This window comes from Tachypleus tridentatus, chromosome 10, assembly GCF_004210375.1.
Source record: "Tachypleus tridentatus isolate NWPU-2018 chromosome 10, ASM421037v1, whole genome shotgun sequence".
Taxonomy (NCBI): domain Eukaryota; kingdom Metazoa; phylum Arthropoda; class Merostomata; order Xiphosura; family Limulidae; genus Tachypleus; species Tachypleus tridentatus.
Window position 1 is genome coordinate 20,974,956 of NC_134834.1, and position 18,417 is coordinate 20,993,372.

Genomic DNA, 18,417 nt, shown 5'->3' on the forward strand with positions numbered 1-18,417 from the left:
AAAGAAATCAACTTGTACTTGTTGCAAACTAATATTTAAAAAAATATATATTATAAAATTACTATATAAATAATATTTTTAAGATTTAGGGTTGGTCACCTTTGCGTTAATAAGAGTTTGGCATCTCCGTAGTATTGTTTCTATATATATTCTCAGAGCCTCTGCTAAGGTTTGATTCAAGTTTTCTTGAAGATGCCTCCAAAGACTATCTACAGTACAATTTGTACTTTTTGTCGAGCATGGATCCATCAATCCCAGATTTGTTCCACAGGGTTAAAACCCAGAATTTGTGAAGGAGATTCCATTTGCTGGAAACCTCCCGAGCTATGTTCCTCTGTGATACAAAGTTTGCTATTTCTTGGAAGTTTATTTGGGGGTCATCTTTTCATAATACGATTTGCCACGTCGACTTCTGTACAGATGGTGACCCAATATTCCAATCTAAAAACAATCACACGGAAAAATTTGTATAGTTTTGTATTCTGGTTAAACATCTTGAACAATTTTTAGAGATACATTGTGCTTAATCACGTGAAGCTGTGTCGATTTTTATTAAAATGTTATACCAGTGAAATACGTAGCGTATTAAAATGACGGATGAAGTGAAAAAATCAGTAATGTCCATTTTGAAGTTGTTGTTTTTCAACATTATTTGTTACGAAGGTTTAATTTATTGGCACAAGAAACCAAAACTAGTGGAGACGTTCCAATAAACTACTTTATCATATAGAAGTATAGCAGGATTGGAAACATGCTTAGTTGTCCATACATAAGCAAGTACATAACAAGGTATTAGTTTTAGCATTTATATATATATATATAAACTACTGTGTATGCGTTTTTAACATGTAACTACTTAAACAGAACACATGCACCAGTACAGCTAAGTAAAATAAACGGTTTCAAATAACATCTGAAAGTTCTGTACTTGTCCGTAAACTCTTAAAAGAAAAAATAAACCATGGAATGAGGCTTCGATATTCTGGTTAAAAACAAAATGTCTGTCCTGCAGGAAAAGGTGCTAGTGTTGGAGCCAAGTGGTCGTCTGCTAAAAAAATACTACCAATGTTGCCGACATGCAATAAATTCCGGGCGTTAAATCGTCAAAACGATCGTGTGATGGATCGTCACAATGAAGAAGCCAGTGTTACACGTGCTCAGCCAAATAATCACACGGGTAAGTTAGTCCATTTGTTTGTTTGTTTTTTAATTTCGCGCAAGCCTACACGAGGACTATCTACGCAAGCAGTCCTTAAATTTGCAGTGTAAGACTAGAGAGAAGGCAGCCAGTCATCACTACCACTACCGACGAATAGTGGGATTGGCCGTAACATTATAACGCCCCACGGCTGAAAGAGCGAGCATGTTTGGTGTGACGGGGATTCGAATCCGCGACCCTCGGATTACGAGTCAAGGTGCAATTAACCACCAGGTCAGGTCTAAAGGAATACAACAAACACACATACAATAGCGTCATGAACACGCATCAAAAGTAGTTTGGTTTGTTTTGAATTTCGCACAAAGGGCTGTCTGCGCTAGCCGTCCCTAATTTAGCAGTGTAAGACTAGAGGGAAGGCAGCTAGTCATCACCACCCATCGCCAACTCTTGGGCTACTCTTTCATCAACGAATACTGGGATTGACCGTGACATTATAACGCCCCACGGCTGAAAAAGCGAGCATGTTTGGTGTGACGGGGATTCGAACCCGCAACCCTCCTGGCCTCGTCAAAAGTAAAGCCGTTACGATATGTTAGCGTGTAAAAATTTAACAGCATTTCATCGTGAATATGTACATAACAGTGTTATTCTAAAGTCCTGTTGTCATATCAAAAATACTTTACACAACAAACACGACCATTTAATGTCACGCTCTCACTCGTAAAGTATTTTAAAACCACATTTTGATGGGACATGAAGAATTAAAAATGTTAAGTAATATTGCTGCCGTTATTAAATGTAATGTAAATACAGTGGAGCGCCATTAAGCCGCGAAATCGCTTAAGCCGCTGTAGCAAGTCTTGTGAGCGATGTGAGCGAGGATTATCGCGGCTCACCGCTAATTTAAGAACGTGTAAAAACGCGGCTTACGAATTTAATCCTGGCTTTATAACTTCAAGGGGACATTTAAAAAGGATTTGCTTTAATTTGGGAAATAAATAAAATATATTACAATAGAAATTGACCGTTAATCTACCTTATCCGCTCTCTATGTCAGCTTTATGGAGGCCGCCATTGTTACCGAATCACACCTCTCCATACATTAAAGTTAATCCGCGGTAAATCCGTGAAAAAAGTGATCAATAATTAAATTATTATTTTTAATTCAATAATCCGATATAATGATCACGCAATGGCCCGGACGAGGCTCCTCGGCGGCGCTGTTGGCGACTCCGGCTTTTCAGTCACAAAGATTTAAGCCGCGGTTAAGCAGGTTGACCCCCTCCCCAAATACCGCGACTTAACGTCCACTGTATTCAATTGGTTGGAAACTTTGCTTATAATAATTTCGTTGATATGACGTGTGCGATTCTCGTTCTTTGTTGTAATTTCATTAAGCGGTTTGGTTTATTTTGAATTTCGCGCAACGCTACACGAGAGCTGTCTGCGCTTTTCGTCCCTAATTTCGCATTGTAAGACTAGAGGGAAAACAGCTAGTCATCGCCAACTCTTGGGCTACTCTTTTACCAACGAACAGTGGGATTAATCGTAACGTTACAACACCCCACGGTAGAAATCGTTAAGTGGGCAAACCAGGCAAAATATTGTTTATTTGTTCACCACGGTATAACAGACCAAATACAATACCTAACTGATAATACAACCAATTAGTGGTAATGATTAAAACGTCTGTTCTTCATTTCAGAAACAGGAGTCAAAAGGCACGTGAAATATTCTTTAGCATCTGAAGAAAGTCCCATTGGTTCTCCTAAGATGTGTTATAATAACAGGTAAGTATTATGAAGTATGAACAGGTGTCCGGTATTTATATAAACTAGAAAACTCCGTCCTCGGTTCTGCGGACTTCTCGGATATTGTTTAATAGTTCTATAACTGTTAAAGCATTAGAAATGTTTTCCACAAATGACATTAAATAGTCTCTCCGTAACAGACAGAATGATGTTAGATACAGTAGTCAAATGGATAATTCAGAGAAAGAATGGAGTGTTGGTCCAAGTTAGAACAACCCCTCCACAGACGATACGTCTTCATACACGTCATTCAATGATATTCATTACCCATGAGAAAGATTTTATTGGAAGTTTAAATAAAGCTATCATCACAAAGTAAATTTCATCGAATTATTTCTTTTCAGATGGAGTTATCAATGAAAGTGTTTTGCTGTTCTGTTACAACATCCACGAGATTTTTACCATAGAAAAACGTAATTTTTAAAAGTTTTTTTTTATTGTTTTATGTATTTGAAACTTAGTTTTTATTGGTTAAATCTCAAACATATGACTGTTTGTGGAAATTGCATTTTTTTATTTAGTGTTCATCTATAAAAAAAATACGCTTAGTTATAAAAATATTACCCAGTTATGATAAGTGCGGTAGTTTCCAAGATCCGAATTTTGGACACACTGTTTGCTATGCCAAAAGAAAGAATTTGGGTTAACCATATAAGAAATGTTTAAAAAGAATTTCGTGTACTAAGGACTTTGTTTCCTTCGTTACTTTCACCAAAATGATGTTTCTTTATTGGACCCTAACACAGGGGTTTACAGCCTAATGATAAATCCTGATTTATGAAATTGTTTTTCAAATAATGTCTCTTCTAAGAGAAATGTCTGACATTTTTAAATATATTAATCTTTAGAGATAAGAAATCAGATGCTAAAGCCCCAGAGGAGTTCTCAAGAAGAGAGAGAGAACGTTTGGACACTGAAGACGTACCTGTCATTACTATCAGTCAGCCCACCATAAATGAAGAGAGAAAACTGTATCATCAACAAAGCACAGATAGCACAAGTAACTAGTTAGTCCTTTGGAAAATGTTAACTCTGATAAGCTTAATCATCAGACATCTTAAAAGTTACAGCAACACATAAAACTTGTCAAATTTGGTAATTTCAATTTATTAATGTATATAACTGTGCCTCGATCTAAAAGCAACACATTCTAAGTGTTTTGATAACACAGTTCTTCGTTCTTTCTTGAAATGATACAAAAAGTAACAAACTGTAGAGAAACATTTTAGTTTATTAAAAATCAAAATGGTGTTGAGTCTATTGCCATCCATCCATTTTACATCATGCTTTGTAAACAAAAAAACAAACAAACTAATGAACAGTTTCTGAACATACATTTAATTTTATCAGTTTATTTGCCATCAACAAAACATTAATGAGAACAATATTGTTATTTATATAAAGCCATTAGTCAATTTCTTTTTCTTAGTTTACCCCAGGATAAACATTATAAATTCGTAAACCCCAAGGAGTTAGCAATATTATAGCACCCTCACTGTGATAAATTAAAAATACAACTCATTTCTAAAAGATTTCTAATATAAAATAAATGCCATGCATCATTCTCTGTTATACTTGCCTGTAAATAATCAACTGATGTGTGTGTGTGTGTATAATTTTTTCTTCTTTACATTGGAAAACAGTCACCTTCCCACAACTGTCTACATGCAGTGAAGGGTGATATAGATGCAATACACATTGTAGGCTTGACTTCCACATCTCGCTCTCCTAATTTCTATATCTATTGCTGCTCTTTTATTTTTTCTGCAAGACTGGCAATTGGAGGTTAAAACTGATAGATGGTGTATCCCCACTGCACTGTGGGTCCTACTTTTTCAGTCACCTCCAAAACCTAGGGTAATTTTATAATCCCACATTATATCTTGTACTCTGGAATCTTTTCAATTAGTGCAGCATTTTTTGTTTTGACTTGTGTTTTTAAGTTATAACAAACTAATATAATTAGTCAGAGGTTTGGATTTACTGTTTTTAATGCAGTCCTTTCTTATGATTTTGCTTATTTAACTTCATTAACATTATTCATTTTCACTGACATATATATTACACACACAGTTAACTCAAATTCCACTTTAGAAACAAATTATTTTCATAACATTATATTTCCACATTTAAGTTCATTTTCGTACCTTTCAAAGTTGATGGGTTTTTTTTTTTTTATTTATTTATTACAGATCCAACCAGATCTGATGATTACAAACAGACAGGGCAGGAAATAACCATCCTAGAACTGGAAATTCTGAACCAACACCAGAAATGGTGTTCTCTATAAATGACATGGAACATGCTCTCCTTCATAGCAGACAGAATGCCACTGGAGACAACAATCAAATGGATAATTCAGAAGAACAAGGGAGTATTGAGCCAGCTGATAACAGCCCCTCCACAGATGACACATCTCTTTCCCTAACAGACTCCAATATTCTAGGGAAGATCCAAATGCTATCTACAATCTCCTTGGCAGCACAAGATAGTAATGGCTTTAAAGAAATGGATACACCTTCAGCTTTGTGTAAAATGCAGAAGCACCATCATGATGAAGACTCTTCTGAATCGGAAACGCTCAATTCATCAGGTTTCATTGAAGCTTATTCTAAAATAAACGATCAGGCAACAAGTGCACTACCACATCAAAGAACACTAACAGAAGCACCTTCTGATTGTAACACCATGCAGGTTCACAGAAAACCACACCAGCAAGCCCATGACTGCAGCACACTTAATCCCAACGTGTCCACAAAAGAAGCACTGGCTGGAACGTATAAAGCTCCACCGGTCACAAACATGTCACCGATGTTGAACACTGAAAGACGTTCAACTCCTGTGGATACTTTACTGCGGTAATCTTAACTTATCTGTTCAGTTATTTTCAACGTTCAAGTCACTTGTTTTTTTTTTTAAAAGAAAGAAAAACCTTAGGCCTGAAGTTAATGGTAACCATGGTAAATAATGGAGTAATAACAATACAACACAAACTACATAGGAATATATCACACTTCATTAAATGCCATGCTTATTTTGAGAATCAGGAAAAAGAATAAATAACCTTAGCTGATAGTCAATAATTTATAATAGTTTTTAGAACACTTTCAACACGCGTCTCTACGTTCACATAATACAGTTAGATATTTTATCAATTTACTGAAACTACTAAGAAATTTGTAACATTACATATTTTTGTAAAAAGTTACTAAATATTTCTTTAACACAACAGTCCATGTTAAGAAACTATGTCAAAGCATATCCACCTATGACATTAAGTTGAAATTTCCCCATCATAAAACTAATAAGCTTACACCAGAAAGCCAAAATAATTTATTTTTATGGACTGTCACATCATTCAAAAAAAAAAAAAAAAAATTAATCTTGTTTCAACCTATTCTAATGAATGTTTTATGACACAGGTTAGATAAACGTAAAGTTATGGGTATTACTGGAGAACAAATGTGAATTTGTCAAGTAACTCTCTGACATTTCTAAAACTCGACTAGCGACTCGTTGAGGAATTAATGGATAATTTCCAGATATCAAATGCTGTGATTTGTTTAAAAATTGCTCAACGATAGAAAAATTAAAATCCTAAAAACAAAATAATTATTACAATTAATTAGTTAAAATTAAGCATGTTACCTCATAATAAAAGTGAAAATTTTAATTATACAATTCTTTACTGACCCAACAGTTGCTTCCAACAAAAAAACATTTGTATAATAGCAGCTCAGTAATGTGCTTACTGTTATACGCTAATCGTAACCAGGTCTTTTGCCAAAATCATTTCTACTGTCACTCCAAGTTATAGCCTGATTGAGTCATGGAGAGCTCAGACTGGCTGCTATAGTTTGAAGTAACACCTCACGACTAATTAATTACAAGTATTTCAAAATGTTCTTTAATGTGGGTTTGCTTCGTGCATTTTGTACAACACTACTAGAGGGCTATCTGCTTTAGCTGTCCCTGATTTTGTACCACCAGACTTCAAAGAAATCAGCTACTAGTAAACATCACCCACTGCCATCTTTTAGGCTATTCTTTTACCAACAGACAGTATGATTGACCATCACAATATAATGCCTCCACAGCTGAAAGCATTAGCATGATAACTGATTGGATTCATACATTTGTGCCTTACCCATAAGGCCATACTAGGACTTTAAATAGAGAAAACTAGAGGTGGGAAACCTCTAAGCTACGTCATGCCACAGCCAATAAAAAAAACTTGTTTTTGGTGTATAATTTATTTTGGGACATTATAAAAGCCTGTTCTACAAGAGATTATTTACAAATCACAAGGGATAGTCTGTTCTACAAGAGATACTTTACAAATCGCAAGGGATAGTCTGTTCTACAAGAGATTCTTTACAAATCACAAGGGATAGTCTGTTCTACAAGAGATACTTTACAAATCACAAGGGATAGTCTGTTCTACAAGAGACTCTTTACAAATCGCAAGGGATAGTCTGTTCTACAAGATACTTTACAAATCACAAGGGATAGTCTGTTCTACAAGAGATACTTTACAAATCGCAAGGGATAGTCTGTTCTACAAGAGATACTTTACAAATCAAATCAAGGGATAGTCTGTTCTACAAGAGACTCTTTACAAATCACAAGGGATAGTCTGTTCTACAAGAGATACTTTACAAATCACAAGGGATAGTCTGTTCTACAAGAGATACTTTACAAATCACAAGGGATAGTCTGTTCTACAAGAGATACTTTACAAATCACAAGGGATAGTCTGTTCTACAAGAGATACTTTACAAATCACAAGGGATAGTCTGTTCTACAAGAGATACTTTACAAATCACAAGGGATAGTCTGTTCTACAAGAGATACTTTACAAATCACAAGGGATAGTCTGTTCTACAAGAGATACTTTACAAATCACAAGGGATAGTCTGTTCTACAAGAGATACTTTACAAATCACAAGGGATAGTCTGTTCTACAAGAGATACTTTACAAATCACAAGGGATAGTCTGTTCTACAAGAGATTCTTTACAAATCACAAGGGATAGTCTGTTCTACAAGAGATTCTTTACAAATCGCAAGGGATAGTCTGTTCTACAAGAGATTCTTTACAAATCACAAGGGATAGTCTGTTCTACAAGAGATACTTTACAAATCACAAGGGATAGTCTGTTCTACAAGAGATACTTTACAAATCGCAAGGGATAGTCTGTTCTACAAGAGATACTTTACAAATCGCAAGGGATAGTCTGTTCTACAAGAGATACTTTACAAATCACAAGGGATAGTCTGTTCTACAAGAGATACTTTACAAATCACAAGGGATAGTCTGTTCTACAAGAGATACTTTACAAATCACAAGGGATAGTCTGTTCTACAAGAGATACTTTACAAATCACAAGGGATAGTCTGTTCTACAAGAGATACTTTACAAATCACAAGGGATAGTCTGTTCTACAAGAGATACTTTACAAATCACAAAAGATAGTCTGTTCTACAAGAGATTCTTTACAAATCACAAGGGATAGTCTGTTCTACATGAGATACTTTACAAATCACAAGGGATAGTCTGTTCTACATGAGATACTTTACAAATCACAAGGGATAGTCTGTTCTACATGAGATACTTTACAAATCACAAGGGATAGTCTGTTCTACAAGAGATTCTTTACAAATCACAAGGGATAGTCTGTTCTACAAGAGATACTTTACAAATCACAAGGGATAGTCTGTTCTACAAGAGATACTTTACAAATCACAAGGGATAGTCTGTTCTACAAGAGATACTTTACAAATCACAAGGGATAGTCTGTTCTACAAGAGATACTTTACAAATCACAAGGGATAGTCTGTTCTACAAGAGATACTTTACAAATCACAAGGGATAGTCTGTTCTACAAGAGATACTTTACAAATCACAAGGGATAGTCTGTTCTACAAGAGATACTTTACAAATCACAAGGGATAGTCTGTTCTACAAGAGATACTTTACAAATCACAAGGGATAGTCTGTTCTACAAGAGATTCTTTACAAATCACAAGGGATAGTCTGTTCTACAAGAGATACTTTACAAATCACAAGGGATAGTCTGTTCTACAAGAGATACTTTACAAATCACAAGGGATAGTCTGTTCTACAAGAGATACTTTACAAATCACAAGGGATAGTCTGTTCTACAAGAGATACTTTACAAATCACAAGGGATAGTCTGTTCTACAAGAGATACTTTACAAATCACAAGGGATAGTCTGTTCTACAAGAGATACTTTACAAATCACAAGGGATAGTCTGTTCTACAAGAGATACTTTACAAATCACAAGGGATAGTCTGTTCTACAAGAGATACTTTACAAATCACAAGGGATAGTCTGTTCTGCAAGAGATACTTTACAAATCACAAGGGATAGTCTGTTCTACAAGAGATTCTTTACAAATCACAAGGGATAGTCTGTTCTACAAGAGATATTTTACAAATCACAAGGGATAGTCTGTTCTACAAGAGATACTTTACAAATCACAAGGGATAGTCTGTTCTACAAGAGATACTTTACAAATCACAAGGGATACTCTATCAGCCACAATTACATTTGATATTATATTTTAAGGAGTATGTCATTAATCACGATAACATCTATGTTGTGAGGGGTACATTTTGTAAATCTTGACTTTATGGGTTACTCTGTAAATCAGTAAATATGTTTTTATAATCAAGACTGAAAGAGGTACTTCATTAACCGTGAGTGCTTGAAATAGTGCATCTTGTTGGAAACTCTTGATAAATCATGACAATGTAGGTTACTTTATTTAAAATAATTAATATTACTTCATGAACCATAGCCCTAACATCCCTTTTTGTTTTGAGACTTCAATAACTTTTAAACCTAAATTACTGTCAGGTATTTCAATTGGACTTGATTCAAAAACCATTATTAGAAATGCACAGTTTTTAGACACGGGTTCATTTTATAACTCATATTTTACTAATCTTTCTTCCAGGAGGGCAAGAATACAAAGATTGGACACAGATTCTCTATAAGAAAACGCCTGAGCTTCCGACGTATCTACCATGCGTGAAAGTTAATGAGTTTTATAACTGAAACAATTATACTCTTTGATTATACGGATAATATATACTACATGGATATAATATATTAAGATGGTATTCTGTATAATAATGTTTATGTATCTATGGTGTATGAAATTACCTTCTTCCAATTGTTTAAAACCACTGTATTAAACCTTCATGGGCCTACACCAAAAACACCTAAAATGAGGCTTATGCAACTTATGTCAAGATATGAATTGAGCTGGGCAACTAACTTGATTACTTGTGAACACTGATTATGTCAATTAATTCAAATTAAAACCTTATTAATTAATATCACAAATATAATCAAAATTAGTTTCTAATTACAATTTGCAATTATTCAAGTAATTAAAATATTCTCATTATGTTGCCCATCACCAAACACCTTCACCCTTTCAGCCTTGGGGGTGTTATAATGTTCCAATCAATCCCACAATTTATTGGTAAAAAGAGCAATCCAGGAGTTGGTGGTTGGCAGTTTTGATTAGCTGTTGTCCCTCTAAATTACAGCTAGTACACACAGCTTTACACAAAATTCAAAAGAAATTAATCAAGTACATTTGTTTGTTGTTAAGCCTAAAGTACTCACCAGTTGTATCAAAACATAATTTGTAATATTAGAAGTTGTTGTTCCTTGTCAACTCATGCAAGAATGTTTTTTTTCTCATTTTTGTTTGTTTTTTTTGCCTTTTCATAAGACTAAGTTATAAGTTAAATTGTAATCAGTTAATACACTCACTCTTTAGCTTTCAGGAAATCATCGACCATCCTCTTAAGCTCTTGTGATGAGCTAGTGACAACTCAACCATAAATTAACTGTCCTGTTAGATGATAAAAAGACTTAACTGAAATTTAACCGTCTTTCCAAATTTAAGTTCGTTTCTTCTCAAATTTTTATCAAATTCTCCACATAATCCCATAAACTTATTTTCTTAAATGCAAATAATGCAAGAAACCTCAACATATTCCCATACGATAACTCTGACATCTTCAAGTTCATCCTTGTAATCCTTTTACACAAGTCAATATTTTGTTCTCCGACAGATTGTTTAGAGTATTCATGGTGAGTAAACTGGAATGAACAGCAACTTCCTGTTGTAAAAAAAAAAAATGTGTAAAGTACAATATCGAGTCTTTCGCTTTTCATTAACAAAAGATGAAAGAATTTTGAAGAATCATCCAATACGCTTGTGTTTATTTTTACGATAAGCAGTTTCCAACATTCCAGTTTACACATCAAGTTAATATCTTCTTAAATGAGACAAACTGTATATAATATTGCAAATAAGGCTGTAATTCATACTGAGGTAGTTACTTGTAGCCAAGCTCAATCAGCTTCACTACTAATAACAAAGCAGTCTTGTTATCTACAAGATCAACATTTGTTTCACAAGACTTAACTAACTGAAGAAGTTAACCATTCCTAGTGATAAGACTAATCTTTACTTATGATGAACATCTAAGACGTTTGATCCTACGATACGTAAAAACAAACCTAAGTGAAATCTAAAGATGCACGTTATCTGTCATGATATCATTCTTGTAGTTTTAGAAATAATAATAAAGAATTAGTAGATTTCTAATAACACAGAGAATTCCAGAACTTAAAATTTATTTATGAGTTTATGAGCCACAATACAAGGAATTTTATGGCTAATGGAATAAAATTTATGAACGGTTCTTGAAGAAAACTTTTAACATTGTTTCTTTTCTTTTTTTAATGATTTTTAAAATCAAATAACTATATACAGTCAAACATCGATATAAGGCGCTAGTTGGGGTCCAAAAAATTCGACCGCATTGTATCTGATTGCGCCTTATACCGATTTGATTATATATTTTTTTTGACCCTCGGGTGAGCGATAATGCAAAATTTACGCGCTTTTGTAGTGAAATAAAGAAAAACAAACAAAACTACTTACACCAATGATATAGCATTTTTTTTATTTATTAAACTCAATTTTAAGACTGAAATTAAATGTAAAAAGCAGAATTCTAAAGAAATTTATCGAATTCATTACTTTGATGGGGGCTGATATTCTAAAAGTAGTTCCGTCAGAGCAATCATGTGATCGTTTTTACGATTAGACGCTGATTAAAATCAGTTCAATTTTAAAAGTTAATACATATAGTAATTAATTTTGATAATTTATTTAGTAATTATTAAAATCTAAGTACAAACAGAAGTCAAATAACTACCAGATAAAAAAATGTCATGGCAAAGTTTAAAATACGAATTCAGTACTGAAACAAAAACGGATGTTTCAAAAAATTTAGTAACAATAAAATATAGTAAGCACATAAAACAAGTTGAAATGCACAAATTTATAGTTACTCAGTAGTCTTCTTTCTTTCAAAAGCCTCCAAAAGTGTCTGTTGTCTTCCTCCTTGGTTTCGCATCCTCTTCGCAGTTCTCATTAGGTCCTGGATCTGTAGTATCTTGCAAATTCCTAGATTGTGGTGTTCTGGCCAATATAGAAGTTGTTCTGTGTACTGTACTGCCTGAGTTGAGGTGATGCAATTCCTGAGTTCTTCTGGAATGGGGTCATCTTCTTCTTCTTCATCTGGAGTGGTAAAATCTGTGGGTGCTGCCGCTGGGTTCTCTATTGCTTTCTGGATCTCTTCATCTGTGAGGGGTGGCTGGGTAACTGGTGCTACTTCGTCAATCTCGGCCCACTGCTTCACAAGGGTTGTCAAGGGTTGTCCATCCTGGTAGTCTACAAACTTCCTTTCTGCCTCTGCTACTTCTTCTGCTGTAAACCCATGGAAAATGTCATCTTTTTCTTCTATTGGTTCTGGTTGTGGTTCTGGTGCTGCTTCTTTGAGTCCTTTATTCCAACAATTGTTGATGGTGCTCTGGCTTATCTTGTTCCATGCTATGCTGCTCATGTAGATGGCGTCCTTGATGGTCATCTTCTTCAAGAACTCTGGTACGTTGCTGATATCATCGACTATGGCCTTGACCAGTTGAGCTCTGTATTATTTCTTGAAGCTGGCGATGATCCCTTGGTCAAGTGGTTGAATCTTGCTGGTGGTGTTTTTGGGTAAGTAGAGTACGGTAATCTTTCCATCTCTGCTGGTGAGGTTCTCTGCGGCGGGTGTGCTGGGCAATTATCCAATAGTAGTACGGCCTTCTCTTCTTTCTTCTGTGTTCTGAGGTGCTTCCTGACCGCTGGGACAAATTCCTGATGAAACCATTCTTCAAAGATTGTTGCTGTCATCCATGCATTTTTGCTCCTGTTGTAGTCAAGTGGTAGTGTCTTCATGTTGAGGTGATGGAAACATCTTGGTTGTCGAAACTTGCCAATGAGTAGTGGTCGAATCTTGTGGGTGCCGCTCCAGTTACAGGTGAAAAGTAAAGTTGCTCTGTCTTTGACTTGCTTATATCCTGATGTCTGGGTCTCTGTCCGAAGTGCGAATGTCCTATCTGGCATAGCCTTGTAGTAAAGTGCTGTCTCATCACAATTGTAGATCTGGTTCAGTTCCAAGTTATTCTCCTTGATGTAATCCTGTAGTTGAGGGATGAATTCCACTGCTGCTGCTATATCTGCCGACTTTGCCTCTCCACAAATCTTGATCTGGTTGATGCCGTGCGCTCCTTGAATCTCTGTAGCCATCCATGGGTGGGCTGCCAATCTTCTTTCTGGTATAGTTGCTGGTAGGTCTTCTCTGCCTTTGCAAGGACCATGGGTCCTGAGATGAGAATGTTGTCTGCTCGAAGTCTCACAAACCAATCATAAACTTCCATGTCCACTGCTGGATCTGCTGCTGTCTTGGCTTTCTTCCTCTGTAGTCCTGTCATCCTGTCTACCTGGTTGCAGAATTCTCTCAGTTGATCGTCATTCTTCAGCCAACCTCGAAGTGTAGACTCTGGAACTCCTATTTCTTTCATAATCTTGGTCCTTGCTTCCCGTTCCGGATTCGCTGCACAATCTGTATCTTCTCTTGTACTGTGTAAGCATTCCTTTTGGTGCCTCTCTTCTCCATGGGTATAAATACGCTGTATGTTGAAAAAATATGAAAATCGCAGTCTGTCGCCACCGGATGGTCACTATCCCATTCACTCACGACAAAATTGATTCGGTCGACGAAATTCTGCCTACGAGCTGGTGTTACAAGACCTTTCAGTTATTCGGCGATATTAGAATAAAAGGGAATAGCTGACGTCACAGATTTCCAAGAAACTATTTCGTCTGAAAGCTTCTGGGGAGCGAGCTGTTTCTTAAAAATTTATATGGTTTCAACATTGACGCTATCGTTTGCAGCACTTCATGCCACTGTCACTGGTGTATATGACTCATCCTTCGTCATCCATCGGTCGATCAAGGATGACTTGTGGTTTTAATGAAAATAAAGTTTTGATACTTCTTGCCTACGCACTGAGAGCTATCCTATGACTGGCAGATTATGTACTTTACTGCAGTTGACAGCACCAGGAATTATTACATGCAGGCCGGGGTTTGATCACAATATGCGGCGTGAAAACCATACAAAAAGATTGAAGTGGATTTGGTTTTTGATTTTTGATCACATTAACCGGCTGATTACATTAAGCAGTGGTAATATTAAGCGGCGGCCTCTGTAGAAACCCCAAAAAATTTGGGGCCTAAGACCCCATCGCGCCCAACTGATTATCGCGCTTTATCGATGCGTTTTATATCGATGTTTACCTGTATTTACAAACTGAAAATTTACACAAACTATAAATGAAATACATAGGAAAGAAACCACTTTCCTTTCTTTAAATTCACAAATAGAAAAACCCTGAAGCTCAAAAAGAAAATAATAATAATAATAATCAGGGATTTCCTTTCTGTATGGTATACCTCCCCTCCTGTCCCCAATCTCAGTTCTCCCTGCAATGTCGTTTAAGTATTTTCTTCCATGATAATATCTTGTGTGAATATTTAGGTACTCTTACAACTGTACCATTTTATAAATACTTTTAAACAAATCTTTGGAAGTACATGAGTTACTAAATATCTCTTTCTCTGAGAAAAAATGTTAAATCTCTGATTACGTAATTAGGCTTTTAATGTTACACACTTCTTACTAACTGTCTTTCACATCGTTTTTGGGGAAGTTTTTCTGCGACAGCTTTGAACCTTCTGTCTTTACTAGTCCAAGTAGAGCTTGAGAACTTTTCAGTATCTAACACACAGAACAGAATACAGTCAACACTAATTAACCAATTTCTACCTATATTAAAAGAAAATATTTAATATTAAAGAAATAAAGTAACCATTCACCCAGTAAATTTTCTAGTATAAAGATTTTCCTTCAAAATGGTTTTTTAATAATAAAATCTAATAATTATTCCATGGCAAAGATTGAAATATTATAAATAAATGTCTGTACTACAAAATTTCTTCATTTATAAGAAATAACTACAGGTAGAATGTGATAAAACTGTGAAAGTCGAGCACTTACTTTCATTCTTGTAAATTTAAAAATTTATAAGAGCAAAAAAATTATAAGAATATAAATGGCTGTATAATAACATCACTAATGAAATGTAATAATTCCTTTTTGTATTATGACAAAATAGTAGTAAATGCAACAATTACCTTCGCATAGGCTTCTTGCGTGTCACTTATAAGTTTGTCATACTCTTCTCGAACAGCTATCTTCGCTGAAAGTGACTCATTCAGCTCAGCCAGCTGATTGGAAAGCACCTGAATGTCACGTTGTAAGGTACTTCGTCTCTTCTCTTCATCCGAGATTTGTTGTTGAATTTCTTCTCGCTTAGCACACAGTTCTTCAATACCTAGATTTTATCAACAGAATGTAACAAACATTTTAAAATTCTCTACACAAAAATGTTCTTACAAATTTTTAAAGTTTTATCTTTAGCTACATGTCAACGAAATAACCAAAGCATGATTCTACATTATAACACATTCACTTTGGAATCATTCACCTCCTAACCAAGACTGGTCATGCTTTTATTTCCCTCAAGTTACTCATCCTACTTATTAATATCCATTGGAAGCATTATTAAAAACAGACTAATTTAATAGCTTTGTAGGCTAAAAGAATAATTTATTCTCTGCATGAAATTCTCATATACAATTTTTAACAAAATAATAAAATAAAAACTAAGTGACAGAAGGCCAGTTAACTCATCATCCAATAAAGAAACGAGTCCACCTTAAATGTAACCAACCAGATCCATAAAACTTATAGGGATTCATATTAAAACACACCATATCAGTATCTGAAAAACTATTCTATAAGATAACACTAACAGAACCATCTTTTTTTCATACTTAATGCTGAGAATGCTAGGATAGGGAAAAAATATATTTTGGTAAAGTAGGAGTCATTAGTTAACACAGTTCGCCTTTAAAATGGTTTGTTTTCAGACATTGTGGAAGCAGCGAATTTGAATGAAAGATTAACAAACATTTAAATAATGATAGGTAACTGTAAATGTTATAGACGTTTTAGTGGATGGGTTAGTCTAAATGAATCAACAGGTCCTTTATTCTTATATGTTATAATGAACTTATTAACAAAGATGTTTCACAAATTTCTACACATATATATATCTGGAAGTATTATGATATTGCAGATAATTAAACAAATGCTAACTTAGGCTTATGTAATTAATATATTTTACTTGTTGGTTGTGTTCTATTATGTATGTTTCAGATAGTTAAGTCTTTAAAACATATTTACTTTGAATCAAAATAGGTTAAAGGACTTAACTATCTGAAACATACATAATAGAACACAACCAACAAGTAAAATATATTAATTACATAAGCCTAAGTTAGCATTTGTTTAATTATGTGACATAATTAATAACGTAAGTTTTATATTTAAACTGCACTAAGGAAAAAAATAAGGATTAATAATGATTGAAATAATAATTTTTGCTGGGTGTAATTTTCCCCTTCAGCTACACTGCTCCAAACAGTTGAATACAATTAGCAATAGTTGTTTCAACTTACATGTCACGAGTTCGTTGTTGTAAGTTTGAAGTGCTGCACCTGCTTGGGACATTCCAAAGGCATAATACAGATCTCATTCAACAAAATGTTATTTTTGTTCCTTAACAAACAAATCTCTATTTACATTTTAAATAAAATAATGATGTTGTTACACATGGTAATATTTATAGACCAATATTATTGACATAACACTATTTTCCACATTACAGAACATTATCGATACCCAACGCCGACTACCTTGTTAAGCGCCAATCCCACTGTTAAGTTTTAAACTCGCCCTCTCACGAAGTTTTTAAAAACTATTAATATATATATATATATAAAATAAAAACAAACCAATAATATTTATCATGAGGTTGGTTGAAATAAATATTTTTGTAGAATGACAAAAGTAAATTGATAAGAACTAACTCTGATATTTAATTTTTATTTAATAGTTTTAGCTCATTTATAGGATGGGACAGCATAGCTGGACCAATAGGACTCGTGCTATCCATGAACATTATGTTATGTTAACAAACCAAGTACCAGTGTCCGAAAGCAGATTAACTTCAAAGTGATGATAACATTAACAGTTTAAGATAACCCCTCGGGGCTTAAATCGAGTTTCACGCCTGCTCCGAATCAAATCACAAGTACTACTATTGTTGTTGTAGCAATTTTGACAAACTGATCAGATTGAAAACGTAACTAACTCGTATTGAAGATTTGTTTGTTTATTTGTTTTTGAATTTCGCACAAAGCTACTCGAGGGCTATCTGTGCTAGCCGTCCCTAATTTAGCAATGTAAGACTAGAGGGAAGGTAGCTAGTCATCACCATTCATCGCCAACTCTTGGGCTACTCTTTTACCACCGAAAGTGGGATTGATAGTCACATTATAACGCCCCCACGGCTGAAAGGGCAAGCATGTTTGGTGCGACCGGGATTCGAACCCGCGACCCTCAGATTACGAGTCGAATGCCTTAACACACTTGGCCATGCCGGGCGTGTTAGAAATAGATTTAGGCAAATATTGAATTGAAAAAGTAATTTTTAGGTATGGATAAATAAATTAATCTAGATATGACGTTTTCCTGAAATGTCAGCCACATGTTTCTCTCTTACGTTCTTTTCTATTTCTCTTTTTCTATCAACGTGGACTTCCACGTTATTTTACCAATAACTCGTACAGAGATTACACTTGATTAATGTTAAGTGAATCGGTGTTTTCGTATACAATGACACTGAACGTTCGACTTTCTGTAATAAAGTATATCTATGAAAAAAAGAATTTCGTACATCAGGGAATAAATATTCATACGAAAAAGGTTCTGGAATAGTAGTTCACATTTCAAATAATTTCTATATTGATCGAATAACATTGGCTAAAATATGGTTGTTTTCACCAGAAACTGAAATGTGACAATGGCAAAGA

At 34.7% G+C, this 18,417-nt stretch overlaps 2 protein-coding genes across 5 annotated transcripts in view; one reads left to right on the forward strand and one right to left on the reverse strand.

The window, feature by feature from the left end:
- LOC143228851 (transmembrane channel-like protein 1) overlaps nt 1–5,446 on the forward strand; it is a 77,854-nt gene extending 72,408 nt beyond the window's left edge. Inside the window, exons 21-24 of the mRNA XM_076460246.1 lie at nt 1,013–1,177; nt 2,865–2,949; nt 3,819–3,970; nt 5,163–5,446. Of these exons, the coding sequence (XP_076316361.1) occupies nt 1,013–1,177; nt 2,865–2,949; nt 3,819–3,970; nt 5,163–5,260 (500 nt within the window). The 3' untranslated portion in view covers nt 5,261–5,446. The remainder of the gene's footprint in view (nt 1–1,012; nt 1,178–2,864; nt 2,950–3,818; nt 3,971–5,162) is intronic.
- LOC143228852 (microtubule nucleation factor SSNA1-like) lies at nt 4,205–17,268 on the reverse strand. Of its 4 annotated transcripts, none has more exons than XM_076460249.1 (4): nt 17,002–17,268; nt 15,613–15,812; nt 15,092–15,196; nt 4,207–4,822 (listed from the first exon to the last, which is right to left on the reverse strand). In XM_076460249.1, exons 1-3 carry the CDS (start codon nt 17,051–17,053, stop codon nt 15,098–15,100), a joined length of 351 nt encoding a protein of 116 aa, XP_076316364.1. In that variant the 5' UTR covers nt 17,054–17,268; the 3' UTR covers nt 4,207–4,822; nt 15,092–15,097. The 4 variants fall into 4 exon arrangements, with proteins under 4 accessions (XP_076316366.1, XP_076316364.1, XP_076316365.1 ...); XM_076460250.1 differs by lacking the exon at nt 4,207–4,822 and adding an exon at nt 11,013–11,137; XM_076460251.1 differs by lacking the exon at nt 15,092–15,196 and having other exon boundaries at nt 4,205–4,822.
- Nucleotides 17,269–18,417: the final 1,149 nt, after the last annotated feature.